The sequence below is a fragment of the Streptopelia decaocto genome (assembly GCF_964273445.1).
Source record: "Streptopelia decaocto genome assembly, chromosome: 2".
NCBI classification, from domain to species: Eukaryota; Metazoa; Chordata; class Aves; order Columbiformes; family Columbidae; genus Streptopelia; species Streptopelia decaocto.
In genome coordinates, this window is record NC_138655.1 from 41,755,147 (window position 1) to 41,772,191 (window position 17,045).

At 40.8% G+C, this 17,045-nt stretch overlaps 1 protein-coding gene across 2 annotated transcripts in view; it reads left to right on the plus strand.

Moving 5' to 3' along the window:
• The first annotated feature begins 1,618 nt into the window (after nucleotides 1–1,618).
• ATP6V1H (ATPase H+ transporting V1 subunit H) overlaps nucleotides 1,619–17,045 on the plus strand; it is a 47,791-nt gene continuing 32,364 nt past the window's right edge. The window contains exons 1-4 of one of the 2 annotated variants that reach the window (XM_082046625.1): nucleotides 1,619–1,890; nucleotides 3,268–3,394; nucleotides 12,731–12,833; nucleotides 14,224–14,313. In XM_082046625.1, the coding sequence (XP_081902751.1) occupies nucleotides 3,291–3,394; nucleotides 12,731–12,833; nucleotides 14,224–14,313 (297 nt within the window). In that variant the 5' untranslated portion in view covers nucleotides 1,619–1,890; nucleotides 3,268–3,290. Of the gene's footprint in view, nucleotides 1,891–2,473; nucleotides 2,653–3,267; nucleotides 3,395–12,730; nucleotides 12,834–14,223; nucleotides 14,314–17,045 lie in introns of those variants that run through there. The other variant, XM_082046626.1, reaches the window with a different exon arrangement.

Sequence of the window (17,045 nt, forward strand, 5' to 3'; positions counted from 1 at the left end):
AAATGACAGGACAAGGGGCAATGGGTACAAACTGGAACAAAGGAGGTTCCACTTAAATATGAGAAGAAACTTCTTGACAGTGAAGGTAACAGAACACTGGAACAGGCTGCCCAGGGAGGTTGTGGAGTCTCCTTCTCTGGAGACATTCAAAACCCACCTAGACACATTCCTGTGTAACTTCATCTGGGTGTTCCTGCTCCAGCAGGGGGATTGGACTAGATGATCTTTCGAGGTCCCTTCCAATCCCTAACATTCTATGATTCTGTGACAGAAGTTAGCAACACTCATAAAAGAGGAACTGATTAAATTAAGGCCTAATTATGTTTCTCAGCTTTGAAACAAAAATCAGATTCAAATAAACTTTCAAAGAAACAGATTTCTGTTCAGATTGTGTGGAGATTGCTATGCTAGCGATCAGGAGTTGTGCAAGCGTTTCTTGTCACTGTATGTAAGCAACCTGCAAGAATACGAATGTGTTAGACTAAACCTGAAAAACCCACGTGGTAGGTGATCTGCAGAATCACATTAATGGATGTGTTTCTTGCAGACTAGACGACAGAGTGTGCACATGGCTTAGAGAGCTTTCTTCTGATAAAGCATAAAGAAATGAAATGCTGTTACTTGGACTGCATCTGGGATTTTAGCTCAGTGATCATGTTATTAAGAAATCAACAGTTTTATTGTAGTATGAAAAAGATCAATTTTAAAGGAAAAAAACTCTTGTGGGGGAAGTATGATCAGTGGCACAGTAATGAAGACCCTCCTTGAGTTGAAAAACACTAACAGAGATACTGACCAGGTATCATTTAAAGAATAGTGTATCCTCTAAATGGGAAATACAGAGACTCTAGAAAAATTAAAAGTTAACTGTAGACATAGCTAGGCCAGCTTTAAATTGGCTGTTTTGATCTGCTCACACACAAAGTTCTCCAACGTATTTCTCTTTTCTCTGCCTTTACTCTTTATTTGCTAGCAGAATTACTCTTCAGGGTCATTTCTGACTAGGAATGGTATGTCATCAAGTATGACTGGAAAACTTCACTCAGCAGCCAAAGACAGAAGTTTTTTTCTCAGAAACATGGACATTTAAGCCTCTGGTTTCCAAAACACTTGAGTTTCCAGTCTGAAAACTTGCCTGCTCCTTTTGCTTATATAGACAAAGCCCAACACGATACAGGCCATTTTTAAAAAAAGTTGTGCGGTGTGTATCTCCCACCGAGATACGACTGGGAAGAACACCTCCAAGGATGAAGACGCAACTGCTTCCCTGGGCAGCCTGTTCCAATGCCCGACCACCCTTTCTGTGAAGATTTTTTTCCTAATATCCAATCTAAACCTCCCCTGGCACAATTTGAGGCCATTTTTTCTCATCCTATTGCTTGTTACCTGAGGAAAGAGAACGGCGCCGCATATAAAATTAAATGCGTACAGCCACACGTATACGCAACCAACAACGTGTCCCTCAGCCCCGCCCCAACGGCCACCGGCTGCTACGGCCGCCCCGTGCAGCCTCGCACTTGCCCCGCCCACCGCGCGGCGCTCGGTGGAGGCGGGGGCGGGGCGCTGGGGCTGACTTGTCCCTCGGAGGCCGCCGTCGCGCTCACGTGAGGGGCGTCACATGACGGCGGCGGCGGCTGTGGGGCTGTAGCGGAGAGCGGCGGAGCGCAGCGCAGCGCTGGGGCCTTCGGGTGTGCGGGCTCCCCGGGGCTGCCGAGGGGCCTCCCGCAGCCCTCTGCCTCCCGCAGCCCTCTGCCTCCCGCAGCCCTCTGCCTCCCGCAGCCCTCTGCCTCCCGCAGCCCTCTGCCTCCCGCAGCCCTCTGCCTCCCGCAGCCCTCTGCCTCCCGCAGCCCTCTGCCTCCCGCAGCCCTCGTCCGCCGGCGTGCCTGCGGGGTGAGTAAGAGCCGTTATGGGGATGGGGAGCTGGGAGGTCGCGGGGTGGGGTGGTTGTGCCGCCTGTCACCGGGGCTCTGGCGGGGCCGGGGGCGGTACGAAGGGCTCCACCAAAGGCTCCGCCTGGCGCCGCGGTTTCCCTGAGGGCTTGGGCGACCATGTGCCCCCCAGGAGGCGGCCGCGGCTGTGAGGCTGTGCGGGGAGTGGTAGGATGGCGTGTCTTCCTCTGTCCCAGGCGCCTCCCGGCTTCTTCCCCTGCTGAAACCGCGGTCAGCGGGCTTGCCCTCCTCTGCGGCTCGAGGGGTGTTTGAATGGGTCTGGCTGGGTTATGAAAGAGCGAGGGTACGTTCAGTGGTTGCTGGAGGACATTAGTAAACGATGCTGTCTCTGTGGGTGTCTGCTTACAGAAGTATTTTCAAAGGGAGGACGTTTCTGCTGCTCTGCTTGGTCAGGGTAGTTCCCTTTTTTTTTTTTTTTTTTTTGTTAGAATTACGTTTTTGTTCAGTCTTACAGCTGAGGTGTGCTTGTTAGGGATGGGGCAGAGTGTGCCAGTTTGTTCTTAGTTTGTTCCTGCCTCTGTAAAGGGAGCCAGAAAAGTCCAGAAATGGGCTGCATGGAGAGGCTTGATGCAGTTTAGTTTGTAAGGAATTCCTGCTGCAGACTCTGCAAACACACTTCTTGTTTTGGCATCAAAGTCAGGTGGAGATTAAACCATAAAGGAAGGACAAAGAAGTGGTGAAGGTCACTGTCTATGGTAATGTGGTATGTCTTGATGAGAGCTTCTGTTCATACTTATATTCATTTGCTTTCTGTACAGTGTTCACGTGAATTTTCTTGTTAGTCTATTTAACATGGGTTTTAATTTATATAACTTTCTTTTTTTCTTAATTTGTAGCTTATGTATTTCTAATGTCTAAATACTTTTAGACCAATACCTGAACTAAATTAGTCCTGAGGTGTGGGGGTGGAAAGGATACACACTGAATTTTAACCCTGATTTGGAAGGAAGACAGCTTCTGTTATCTGTAGGGCTATTTTGGCATCACAGAAGTACATTCTTTATTTAGTTAACTTCATTTGACTGTTTAAGAATTTACAGGACTGGCAGTTATTTGGTAATGGCATATGTCTTTTATTTTAGCAAACTTTTGATTGGTTACAGTTTAGTGTGTAGGTATGACTTATTTTTGTTTGTTTCAGCGAAGTCACATTTTAGATGCTGTATAAAACTTTGATTTCTCAGAAGGTAGCGAGTGCAGTTGTAGGGAATGGAACACCTGTGAACAGATTTTCATTTTTATTTGTTTAAAATATTAGACAGATACTCTCTTCTGTAATACTTTAATAAGATGTCTCAAATCTGACTTGCGTTTCTAGGTACATTTTAATTATCGCTTAAGATGGATATCCGAGGTGCTGTAGATGCTGCTGTCCCAACAAATATCATTGCTGCCAAAGCTGCTGAAGTTCGGGCAAACAAAGTAAACTGGCAGTCATATCTCCAGTAAGTAAAAACTTTCACACTTTTTTTTCTTTTCTTTCCCCTCTCTTAAGTGTTAGAACTATTGAGATTTTTGTATTACATTGGAACATTGAGTTACATTGGAACATTAGGTTACAGTGTGGAACGTTCTGTCTTGGTCCCATAGAAGTAGTTGGAAAAAGTCTATGTTAAATGGAAGTGGTTGAGGAAAATTTTCTTATGACTTATTACCAGAAAGGGAACTCTACTTTTATGAATAAAAGTGGTAATAGCAGATAATGTAAGTTTGCACGAGTGTATGGTAAAACTATTTATTTTTTTTCTTGCCATTCAAACGCCATTCTCAATTTTAGCCTTATAAGAAAAGTTTACAGTAAGAAGAGGATTATATGTACGTATGTTATCTCTATTGCTGAAATGCCTTTTGTGTGAATGCAGATTGTACTAGCAAAACTGGACTGGTAGTCCAGGAAAATAAGCTGTACCTTAACTAAAGGAATAACAGTGCTGGAGGGCAATTGAAGCAAGTAAATTGGGAAGTGAGCTGGAACAAATACTTCAGTCTTGGAAGAATTGTGCTGCTATTTCAGATAAGCTTAGTTGACTTTGGAACACTTATAATGGCACTAGAAGTAGTGGGAGCAATATTGTCCAAAAAGGGTACAGGGAAAGCTGAGGAAAATAGGTTTGTGAGTGAGGTAAGGAGCAGAGAGAAGAAACAGACTTTTGGTAGTCCTCTGAAGTGAAATGAAAAGTTGTTGGAGCCCTGGATTCCTCCTGACAAGTACCTATGAAGAATATTTGCAAAGCGTAAATTACTATTATCTCTTGATGGTCCATGTATAATCGCACATTACTTCCATGTTCGTTACTTAGTCACTGAAGTTGCAGAAATCTTGATGATTCTAGAGCTATGAGCCATGCTGATGATGCTTTTTGATTATCAACATTACACCACTTCAAAAAAAATAGCATTTTTCAAATTACTGAGATACATGCATAAATATATGCTATATATTAAAATGTTGCAAAACTGTACGTGTGCAAGTGAGAAATGCTAACCCAGTAGAAGCTTATTAATGATTACCTGCTTTGCCTTTCTTTTTGTGACTGTATATCTGCATGATAAATCTGGATTAAGGAACTGATCTGCTGAGGAAACTTCCTTTTTCTAGGCTGTGTTTCGATTAAGCAGTTCCTGATTCAGTGTATAGTGTGACGTTACCATGACTTTGCAGGTGAAAGAGGAAGGTTGATGTGTTAACTTGGTGGTGGCAACTACCAAGCACTTTTCAAACAGTCTAAGTGGCTTTTGCTGTTACTGTGTGCCCTGTTGTCCATCCGATGGGAACTGTGCCCTGAGGAAGCCTGAACAGCTGTTCCTGTGCTGTCCCAGTGGCAAGTGAACCACTTGTTTGCAGTTATTTGAGGTGAAAGTGGGAGTACAATTGTTTGCTGTCATTGTAAGTGAATATGAGAATCTTTTTCACTGTTTTGCTAGTGGTTCAGACTACAGGGCTGGCAAGATTCGTCTATTGCTTTTGTTAGTGTATGGGATGGTTCTGTTTGGTAACGAGTTGTATGTTGAATATGTGGGTAGTATTAATTGCTTGACTGTGCTTCATGTGGTCTTCCATTTATAGTTTTCCTTCATTCCTGGGGTTCTCTGGTGCTAAGAAGGATGTGGGAGTTTTGTTTATTTATCTGTCAGCAAACTTCAGTCAGTAACTTCTTCTGTCCAGGAGGCAGGGTTGATGGTTCTTTTTTTTTTACTCTAGATGTAGAATTTGACTTTGTTTTGTTCTGGAATCTGTGAAAGAAGAATGTATGAGTTTGTTTCTTCTCTTTGATGGATTAGCCAGGTTTTGGAGGCTACTGTAGTGCATCTGGCTAGTGTTTGTGATCTGACTCTGACACTATTCAGTGCTTGGTGCCCTCTGATGTCAATGACAGCGTGTCCTGTTTATTATTGCTCTGAAATAAATGTAATCTTTGTTTCTTGTATTTACTGACAACAGCCTGGCTGTCTGGTTAAGGTAATATAGCTTTAAGGATGAATTTGTGAGTGGTGTCAGAGGGACTGTGGAACATTGAGAACTTAAATGTAGTTCCTTGGCTGAGTAGTTTGCTTATCATTAGTTGTTGGGAAATGCCAGCAGAAGTTTTGGTGCTTCTAAAGAGGAAATAAAATTATACCTGGTTTTGGACATGTCCTTCCTATAATAGGCAGATTTGGACATGGTGTCTTTGAGGCTGATGCTTTAAGGGGTTTGTTGAAAAGTCTGCTAGTGTAGCTTTGGTGACTAATTTATGGAATGAAGCACAATTAATAATGAGTGGAAGCTGCTTGCTTCTGGTGTATTTGTTAGAGGCAGGTTGGAGCGGTTTGTTCTGGTCTCTAGAGTAGAAGGAAGGTGGGTGCTGATGATTTTGAAGGACACTTCTCTTGCTTTCTTTTGAGCTCCTGTTCTGGCAGTCTGTGCATTTGGTATGGTGAGTTTGCATATAAATATATGGAGGCGTACTTGAAGTCTTCAGGTGTTTTTACATTGGAGGAAAGATTTTTTGTTTGGTTTCCCCAAGTTAACATATCAACTCAGGCATGATATAATTTGTGTTATTTAATCTATAGATAGTATATAGTATGTATGTAGTTGGAGTCTAAGAACTTCACAAGAAATTCTGATGAAGGTTTGTTTGTTTTAAATCTAGCTGTGACAATTTTATGTGTATAAAGATGCTTTAAAGATTGCATCAGTTGCCACAACATTAAAGTCTGGATCAGATGGGAGTGCACTCTGAATGAAGTGTTTTTCTGCACTCTCTGTTCTTCAGTGCAAAAGTAAAATGGCTTACCAATAGTTGGTTAGAATCTAGTAGCCTGAATTCTCTTGTACAGTCAGTTCAAGCTAAAGATTAACTGGTGTATTGTTTATTCCATCTCTGAAGGTTGTAACTGTAACCTAAATGTCAAACTACACTAATATGCAGCTGCTGACTTCTGATGTTTTCTGTATATGCTGTTGGCACAAAAGTGAAATATAGAACTTTTTTTTTTTAAATGCTAAAATTTACACTTTCTTTGTGTTGAATTCTAGCTAGGATCTGTGTCTGAGGGAGAAGAAAGTAGCACAGCTTGGAGCAGTGGAAGGTGATGTGCAGGTCTACCTACCTTCTGGAAACTAAATATAGTTGAGGTCATTAGTTCTGTACAAACTTGTCTGCTGTTGGCTCTTGAGACTTGTAGCAGTTTAAACACATTGATGCTAGGTTGCTGTTGTGTGCTGTGTGGTTGCTTTCAGCATTTGCCTCAGGGTGTTGGAAAGCCTTTGGAGGGTGAGTTAGCTTGCTTGAAGCAAGTTTAATTTTTGCTTTCTAAGGGTAGTAAATGAGGTCTGTGGAAAAGTGAACTTGTTTTATAGTTTAGCTTGCCTCTTACTAGATATACAGCATTTGGCAATACTTCATATTTAATAAGGTGAGATACTTGATGGCTGATTTGTACTCAGCTTCTCATGTGTCTTCAAGTACTTTACATATATGTTTGTGAATTCTTATGTTAAAATATCTATTTTATGTTCCTTCTAAAGAGTGTTAAGTATCTTGGACTTTAAAAGCCAGTCTTGTCTTAGAAGAAAGATAGAAGTTTCCTAACTTCTAGTGTGTCTGTGTGTGGTGTCTTTTTCGTTGGTTGTGTGGTGGTGTGGATTTTTTGTTTTCTTCTCTTTATTTTGTTTTTTATTTGGTCCTGTATCGTAGAGTACATTCAGCCTGTTTTACTGTTTTAATTTTGTAATGTTAAAACTGAGCAATTAAATTAAATGAATGTCCTTTACATACATGCAAAGTACTGTAGATACCTCGATAAAATAAACTATGCCCTGATATGATGGCTTCATATGAGCTTCATTTGGTGCAGATGTAGTCAATTTTATTTATATGTATAAAAAGCAAACAAACAAAAAAACAAAACCAGAAAAACCAAACCCTACCACCACCCAAACAAAAACCCAACCAACCAAAACCAAAAAAAAAACCAAGCACAAAATTAAAAACCAAACAAAACCTCCCTAAGCTCCAGAATGGCTTTTGTTAAATCATTCGAACAAAAAGAAGGAACAAGACCTGCTGGAGGAAATGCATAATAAAAAGAAGGAATCACAAGTTTCTGAATCATCTTGAGGCACCAAGAGGTTTTTAAAATCAAATTTATGCTTTCTAAATCTCACACAGCTTCAGTTTTCTCTCCTGTAGCAAATGCTTTCCAAGACAGGCCTTAGTATCTCAAGCACAGAGCTTTAAAATGTGGCTACAGGACTCCTGGTCTAAACCTGACGTATATAACCAGACAGGTGAAGCTCAGTCAAAGTAACTTTTATCTTCTGACAAAAGACTGTGTAGACATATTGTGGAAAATCAGAAGTTAAATGGCTGTTAAGAAGAGAGATGGAGGGAAGCTTAGGTTACTTACTTTGTTTGACTAAAGGTGCTGGGAAATTCCTCTCTCTTTGAAGAGGGGATGAGGAAAATGTGGTGGTAGCATCATGGTAGCTGGGACCAGCTGTTTGAGGCTCTTCTGTGTATTTTCATGTTTTATTGTTTATATTTTTTTTTCTACTTGTTGCTAAGGTTTACTACATAATTAGTTATTTCAGTTTTTAAATGAGATGGATGAAAATGGATGCATTTGAAATTACTAAAACTATTAATCAAATGTATGGGATCCCTGATAATATATTAACTACTTGTTTACAAAGCTGTCAAATCCCTTGTACTATTTTGTATGGGTTAGAAAGTGTTGTGTGTTGTTGTTGTAGTGTGTTTTTTTTGTTTTTTTTTTTTTTTTTTTAATGAATGGCATTTACAGAGTAAACCCTAACATCTTTTCCTTTCAAGGCAATATCAATCCTCATACCTTTTAATTTTTTTTCTTTCTTCTTGTGTGGTCTAATGTGGGATGAAAGCAAAAGCTTGAAAGCTTTTTTCCTTGGCAGTTGGCAGACCTCTTCTAATATCCTGGCTATAAAGAAGCATCTCTTCCCAGGCTGAGGCTTCTTTAAGCATTAAAGCTAAAAATTAAGGGTTCATTTTGTGTCATCTTTGAAGTGCTTCCTAAATGGCAATATCATCCAGGAGTCCCATGCTTAGCCAGCATTGATTGAAACATGAGAGGCTTCTAGATATGGGTTCTTAAGTCTGGTATTTGAGGCAGATGAATTGTCCTCATCTTTCAAAAACTATTCAAATCCATCCTCAAGAGGCAAGAAAGAAAATTTTAGTAATATTTGAAGCAACAGAATCTCAGTCTTGAACCTGAACAGAACCTGAACAGAATCTCAATCTTCAACCTGATCTCCTTTTATGATCAGGTAACTCACCTGGTGGATGAGGGGAAAGCTGTGGATGTGGTCTATCTGGACTTCAGCAAGGCCTTTGACACTGTCTCCCATAATATACTTCTGCAACAGCTGGTAGCCCATGGCTTGGACAAGTGTACTCTACGCTGGGTTAAGAACTGGCTGGAGGGCCGGGCCCAGAGAGTGCTGGTGAATGGGGCTGCATCTAGCTGGCGGCCAGTCACTAGTGGTGTTCCCCAGGGGTCGGTGTTGGGTCCAGTCCTATTTAACATCTTTATTGACGATTTAGATGAAGGGATTGAGACCATCATCAGCAAATTTGCTGATGACACCAAGTTGGGAGGGAGTGTCGACCTGCTGGAAGGCAGGAGGGCTCTGCAGAGGGATCTGGACAGACTGGAAAAATGGGCTGATTCCAATGGGATGAAGTTCAATAAGGCCAAGTGCCGGGTGCTGCACTTTGGTCACAACAACCCCCTGCAGCGCTACAGGCTGGGCGCAGAGTGGCTGGAGAGCAGTCAGACAGAAAGGGACCTGGGGGTACTAATTGACAGGAAGCTCAACATGAGCCATCAGTGTGCCCAGGTGGCCAGGAAGGCCAATGGTATCCTGTCCTGTATCAAAAATAGCGTGGTCAGCAGGACAAGGGAAGTGATCCTTCCCCTGTACTCTGCATTGGTGAGGCCACACCTGGAGTATTGTGTTCAGTTCTGGGCCCCTCAGTTCAGGAAAGACATTGAAGTGCTGGAACGAGTCCAGAGAAGAGCAACAAGACTGGTGAAGGGACTTGAGCATAAGACCTATGGGGAGAGGCTGAGGGAGCTGGGGTTGTTTAGTCTAGAGAAGAGGAGGCTTAGAGGTGACCTCATCACTCTCTATAACTACCTGAAGGGAAGTTATAGCCAGGTGGGGATTGGTCTCTTCTCCCAGGCAGTTAGCAATAGGACAAGGGGACATGGGCTTAAACTCTGCCAGGGGAAATTTAGGCTGGATATTAGAAAGAAATTCTTTACAGAGAGAGTGGTCAGGCATTGGAATGGCCTGCCCAGGGAGGTGGTGGACTCGCCGTCCCTGGAGGTTTTTAAACTGAGATTGGACATGGCACTTAGTGCCATGATCTAATAAACGGACTAGAGTTGGACCAAGGGTTGGACTCGATGATCTCTGAGGTCTTTTCCAACCCAGTCGATTGATTCTGTGATTCTGTGATTCTGTGATTCTGTGATTCTGTGATTCTGTGATTCTGTGATTCTGTGATTCTGTGATTCTGTGATTCTGTGATTCTGTGATTCTGTGATTCTGTGATTCTGTGATTCTGTGATTCTGTGATTCTGTGATTCTGTGATTCTGTGATTCTGTGATTCTGTGATTCTGTGATTCTGTGATTCTGTGATTCTGTGATTCTGTGATTCTGTCTGAGGTTCTAGCAGACAGTGTCAAACATCAGTCTAAAAGGCATGTAGTAGCAGCATGGTCTTCACTGCCTGATTACTTTTTCATCTATAATTAGTTAAGTTTTAGTAGAAACTAGTCAATGACTGCCACCAGCTTTATGAATCTTCCATGTAGTAAGCCTTAAATGCCTTTCCTCTGTGCCTATGAGGATATTTCTTACAAAGCAGCTGGAATACAGGAATAATGCATGTGGTACTGGGCTACTTACATTCTTTGCTTGAAAACTGAATAGGTAAAAGAGAGCTCTGTGATGAGGCCATCTTCAGGATGTAACCGTTTAAGTAAGAGAAAAGATAAGAAGACATTGTAGGTCATATTTATGTTTGTGTTTCACAAATGCAGGTGAGCCAATTAAAAAAAAAAAAAAAAAAAAAAAAAAAACAAAAAACCCAAACATTTCCTGTAAGTTTACAAGGATTTTAATGTAACTGCTGATCATGGAACATCAAAAGTGGAAAAGATGGATTAGAAGAATCCATGCTAGGAAATTTGCAAAGTGGAGGAGGTGTTTGACTCAGTGGGCATGTAAGAAGAGATAATTCTTGGAAATAACTGAAACTGAGCAATCTCTAATACTTTCATCCCCTGTGACTTTTGTATTGATGATGATGTGCACGATTTTCTTATTTCTTAAGCACTCCTGGTATTAACTAGTAAAGCTTGTCACCTTTTAAAGTCTTGGTTATTTTAATGACTGCTTGATTTAAAATTAGTTTTCCCGTAATACCTGAAGAGTACCTGGCTGCACTATTTTGACAAGTTTGTTATTTGTTGTGATGGTAAGTTTGGTATTATTACAAAAACCCCAACAGTATTCTGCCAACTCTTCAGCTGAGTCACCAGCTTTCTGAAATAGCAGTGGTGATGGCAGTAACCCCTTGAATATTAAGTAAAAGAGAAGATCAAGTTGAGTTTTGCTATCTCATAGGTGTCCACAACAGTTGTTATAACAAGCCCTCTTGCTTTTTGTTTGAGTGAGCTTGCATGCATATCAGTTTTTAAACTGCCAGGAAAAGCTGGAATGTAGTGATTAGTAAAAGCTAAAAATATATTAGGAACCAAGTTATCTGTACTCCTTAAAATTTTCTTCAGTGCTTATGGCAAACTTAAAATAACAATTCTTTTTGTTTTTCAGCACTTATTTCAGGTTGGGTTAGACTAATATTTAGGTTATGTATTATAATTTTGGCATAATATGCTAGCAGTGCATATTTCAGTTCTTACAACTATTTCCACTGATGGTTGCAATCAGCCTCTGAACGTTTTAGAATTATTTAGATAATGTTGTTGAGCAGAGGTGATGTATAGGGAAGGCTTTATAGAGATTATTCTGTCATGAGTTGTAAATTCGCTGCATGTGAGACCTTTTGCAGAACAGAGCTCTTCACATTCTACTGTGGAATACAGGATTAGTAAAGTGATACTGTTGATATCTCAAGTGGAATAAAATGTGATTTTGGTGAGTTGACTTTGACTGGTCACCAGGTGCTCAGCAGGCTACCCTATTACTCTTCCTCCATCAAAAGAACAGGGGGAAAAACATGACAGAAAACTCTTGGGTTGAGATAAGGACAGGGAGATCACTCATCAATTATTGTCATGGGCAAAGCTGACTCTACTTGGAGACATGAATTTATTTCCGATTAAATGGATTAGGATAATGAGGAATAGGAATAAATCTGTAAAGCAGCTTCTCCCCACCCCTCCCTTCTTTCCAGGCTCAGTTTCTCTCCCAACTTCTCTACCTCCTTAGCATGAGCGGTGCAGGGGGATGGGGGTTGTGGTCAGTTCATAATGCTTTGTCTCTGCTGCTCCTTCCTTCTCACACTCTTCCTGTGCTCCGGCCTGGGGTCCCACCCGTGGGTTATGGTTCTCTATGAACTGTTCCAGTGTGTGCCCCTTCTATGGTCTGCAGCCCTTCAGGAACAGACTGCTCCAGTGTGGGTCCCCCATGGAGTCACAGGTCCTGAAAGAAAATCTGCTCCAGCCTGGGCTCCTCTCCATAGGGCTACAGCTCCTGCCAGGAGCCTGCTCTAGTGTGGGCTTTCCATGGGCTGTAGTTTTCTTCAGGACATAACTACCTGCTCTGGTGTGGAGTCCTCCCCAGGCTGCAAGTGAACCTCCATGGGCTGAAGGGGCACAGCCGACCTCACCGTGGTCTGTGCCATGGACTGCAGGGGAATCTCTGGTCTAGTGCCTGGAGCAACTCTTGCCCACCTTCACCCCCCTTGGTGTCTGCAGAGTTGTTTCTGTCACATGTTCTCACTCTTCTCTCCTGGCTGCTGTTATGCAGCAGTTTTTACTCCTCCTTAAAGATGTTATCACAGAGGTGCTACCATTGTCACCGAGTGGCTCAGCTTTGGCCAGAGGCAGGTCCGTCCTGGAGTTGTCTGGAGCTGGCTTAGTCTGACCTGGGGGCAGCTTCTGGTGTCTTCTTATAGAAGTCACCCCTGCAGCCCATTCTACTACCTTGCAATGTAAACCCAGTACAGTTTGAAACAACTTATTGCTAATGATACTTACGGTTTCATATTTTGCTTTTCAGAGGGCAGATGATTTCAGGTGAAGACTGTGAATTTATTCAAAGATTTGAACAGAAAAGAAATCCAGAAGAAAAACAGGAGTTGTTGCAAACAGAAGGCAATCAAGTAACTTTCCTTTCTTTTAGTAATATATCTTTTGGGGAGGAGGGTGGAAATTTTCATGCCAACTCTATTTTATTGTATACAGTTAATGTGTTATAGGAGAAGCATAAAACTTGCTATTGTGATTTTTTTTTTCATAGATTTAGGTTGAACATTAAATATCATCTGACTTTGACTATTGTGGGACAAGCTAGCTTAAGTCTTTCCTCATCCCAGTTTACTTAGTCATGCACACTTGTACTTGAGTCACTTTTTTTTTTTGAGTTTTTTTTCCTTATAGTTTATTGATGAGAGCTACTATTACTGAGATTTCTGCTTAGCCAGCTGAACAATTACAATGTAGTTCCAGCAACAGAGTCTAGTGATTGCTAAGGGGGATTCAGTTAAACACGTATGTCTTTGTCATTTTGGGCATTGTGAGATATGAGATATCTGCATTGGACAGAGCTGATGTAAGATTGATAGGTGACCCTTGCCATTTGGCTCATGGAGTCCAAGCAGGCTGCCCAAAGACACTTTATTGATGTTTGAAGTTAATAGAATCTCAGCCTTGAAGCCTGAGGTTCTTGCAGACAATGTCAGATGTCAAGAGGACTGGGGGAGGTGGGGAGAAGGCAAAGAGTAGGAGATGTACTCAAGGCACAAAATTTTCCAGTCTTATTTTTCTAGTTTAATTTGAGGCTGTTCTATGGTGTGTTTTCCCCTCCCCAGCCCCCAAATTGTATTGGGAGTGCTAAGTAATGGACAATAATTTGCACAGTGACAAAAGCATATATGGTGAGCATTATATGCCACTATATAATTATGCTGTAGCAGTTCAGAGTTCCATTTTCCTTTCAGTTTTAGTTGAATGTGGTGCAGGGCAAGGAGAAAGTGTAAAAAAATAGTGTTGTGACTGTTTCAGCCTATTATATCTGTTGCTGAAATTGTAGAGTTGTTCAGGAGTCGGAAAAGAGCTCAAATATGAATATAGATTTGTCTACAAGGTATAGAAAGTGAAGAGGTCTTCTCTCCCTCCTATTCAAGTTGCTGAAACTTTCTTGTACCATGTCTGAGTTTGTTGCTGTTTTATCAATTTACTTGGTTCTTCTCCTTACTGCCATTTTTCTAATCGGTCTTTCAACAAAGCACCTTGGCTTTCACTAGTGAGTACTTGTTTTTTCATTTGAAAGCCATAAAGCAATTTGTAAAGGGTAATGATCAATGTGATAGAAAATTTTCTTTGTAATATAATGTCAAATGTATTCATCTCCTATTCCAATTGAACAAGATGTTGGGATGCTCAATGCTTATGTAAGACTTAACTGTGAATTAATGAGGTCCTGTTTTATATTATCAAAAGGAATGAAGACAATTGCTAATATTAATTTTAATGTCTCTTTTATTTTTCTAGTGTGCTAAAACATTTATAAACTTGATGACTCATATCTCCAAGGAACAGACAGTTCAGTACATTCTGACTATGGTTGATGATATGCTGCAAGTAGGTCAATAACCTGTCCTATTTTTAAGTCTTTAAATGCATGCTTGAGTGTTTCCTTAGCCTAATTCAGGTCTCTTCAGTACTTGTCATACTGTATTAAAAATATTCTTTGAAATTTTCATATTTTAGGTCTGACATTTAATTCCTGAAGATAAAGTTGTATGGGTAATTTAGTCTTGTATATATACAAGACATATAGATGCTCTCTCTATACATATTTTGTATATATATGCTCATATTCTGGAACTAAAACATAACTGTGTGCTTTTCTGTCAGCTCTTAATCTCATTTGATGCAAAACTTGGATGTTAAGGAATGATTTGTGACCTCAGCTCTTTCCTGTTGTGTAGATAGGATATGACTCCTAACTTGAAATTGTTGAAGCTTTTCATATGAAGGTGTTAATTTGACCACCTTCAGCAAGGTGTTGTGTCTGAAGCTTTGGGTTTGCAACATAAGTTAGACTGTTTGGGACAAGATGTTCTGAAATTTGGCATAGTTTAATTATAAAACAGGAGCTTTTGATTCAATGAAATATATATATTAGCTCATGATACAGTGACTTATAAGAGTAGGCTTATAAGAGTAGTCTGCTGTGCTGACTGGGACAAGTGAAGAGGAGATTTTAGCCTATCAGATAATCCTGTTTTTGCATTTCTTCACTCTCTAGTAGTTTAAGAGAAAGTGGTTGGAGTGATGGCATAACAAGATGGGTTGAGTTGTGTGAAGTTTTCTCCTGGTATTCACACAGAATATCTGGCTGTTTTACAGTTTCTCTTCTGCTAGTTTATATTATATTTAATAGAAGGTTACAGTGAAATGTGTCTAGTGATAATTTAATGGTTTACAGCATTACCCTAGGAGGTAAGTTTTAATTCCAGCTCTAAATATTCTATATTGTCAATAGGCAAATAGAAAAGTGTGGACCTGCTCACAGTACATACAAAATGGGGATTATGGTGTTCTTTCAGGTGCCTGTCTGCACATCAGTGCCCTGATGGCTAGAATAATAGCTCGTGCTGGTGGCCACAGATTATTCACACCCATCTGCAGCTTTGTCACTCTAACCCTCTTCCTCTTTTGTTTAGATTTACTTTTTCTCAAGTGTGATGCAAACATCAAGAAGCAGAGAGGACAAAAGGGAGCTTCAGTGTCATTCCTTGATTAGGACACAGAGTTGGGAGTACCTTGTTTTGGCTTATGCATTTGATGGCAAACTTTGTCTTAGAGTATGAGAACTCTGTTTATCATGGCTACTTTCATGAGGAATTGGTCTCATTTTATGTGTGAGGCATATCATTGACCACAGGAGTAATCATTTCACTTGACCTTCTTTGGAACTTTTTGTGAATGTTAGTGGGTCTTGTTTTGCTTATGTGTTTTGATATTAGCATGTAGCCTATAGCTAAGATACGCAGTAGCTGATATGATCTCCTGTGCTGTTTAATTAATACCTCACAGTTAAAGGCTTTCACTGGCCCACTCTCAGTCCAACTGCATTACTTCTAGATGGTCAGAGGAAGTACTTTTGAGTAATCTCTTATTTGCCATATGATTCTGTCGTGTGTCGAGATGAACGTGTTTTCTTGACTTTATGGTAATATGCTGACATTTCTGTGTACAGGGCCTTACCTTGCCACAGAAGTGGCATGTGTGGAATTCCTTTTGTTAACACAGCTTTAAATTTTCCAGGCTTTATAGTGATACAGGAGAACAGAGTTGGTGTGCAGTGTATATTTGCTTTTGTTTGAAACTGGATGCTGTTTTCAGTTGAGAAGCTCTGCTTCAGTGTTTGAAAAGCTGCGCTGGCTTTTGCAATGCTCTGTGTGATTTCATTATTGAGGGACATCTTGCTGCAGGCATAGTGGGCTTGTGTGCAACCATCTACATGGCATCATCCCAGGTCTTCCTAAACCTCCATGTCTCCACTAGGCAAGACTGAAGCAAGACTTCTGTTTTCTTTTGGTCGTGCTCAGATGGTAGAACATACTGTCAGTGATGCCAAGGTGGAAGATTCTTGTCAGAAAGCAGCATATTGGCCACGAACTCTGTGACTTAGTTTAGTGCAGGGTCTCTGCAGGCTGCATGGACAGAAGAATCCACAACAGTGGTTATGAAGTCTGTCTTTGCCCAAGTAGTCTAAATTCAGTACGTGCAAAGATTTTAAAGTGAGAAATTTTTCAAGGATGTGACCTGTCGTGATGCCACTGACTCTTTCAGTAAAATTGTTTTGAGCAAGGATGTTCACTGCAGTTTCATGAGACAAACAAGTAATATTTGAAAGCTGCTTTTGATAGCTGAAACTTCTAGAAGCTATTGTAGGTAACAGTATCCAGCTGTTGTCTCTGTGTTGATAATGACTGTGGTTCTTCTATTGTTTTTCTATGTTTTTCTTGTGAGGTTGTAAAAATCATATTGACTGTTTTGAGCACACCAAAAGCCTACCTGGGTGTCTAGGATTGTTCCAGCAGTTCTGCTTACAGATTTGATCATCATTCTAAGAAAGATTTCTTTTAGAGGCTGGCAGAAGTAAAATTATTGTGGTGATTGCCTTACAAGAATATCACCATTCTGTTTATTTCTAAGATGGACAGTATTAGCATATTGGAGTCCCTGAGGAAACATAAGATGGAGAGTATTAGCATACTGGAGTCCCTGAGGAAACATTTCTTATTCTATTCATATGATAAATACTTGGAACAATTTCTCTGGATTAGTGACCGTGTCACACT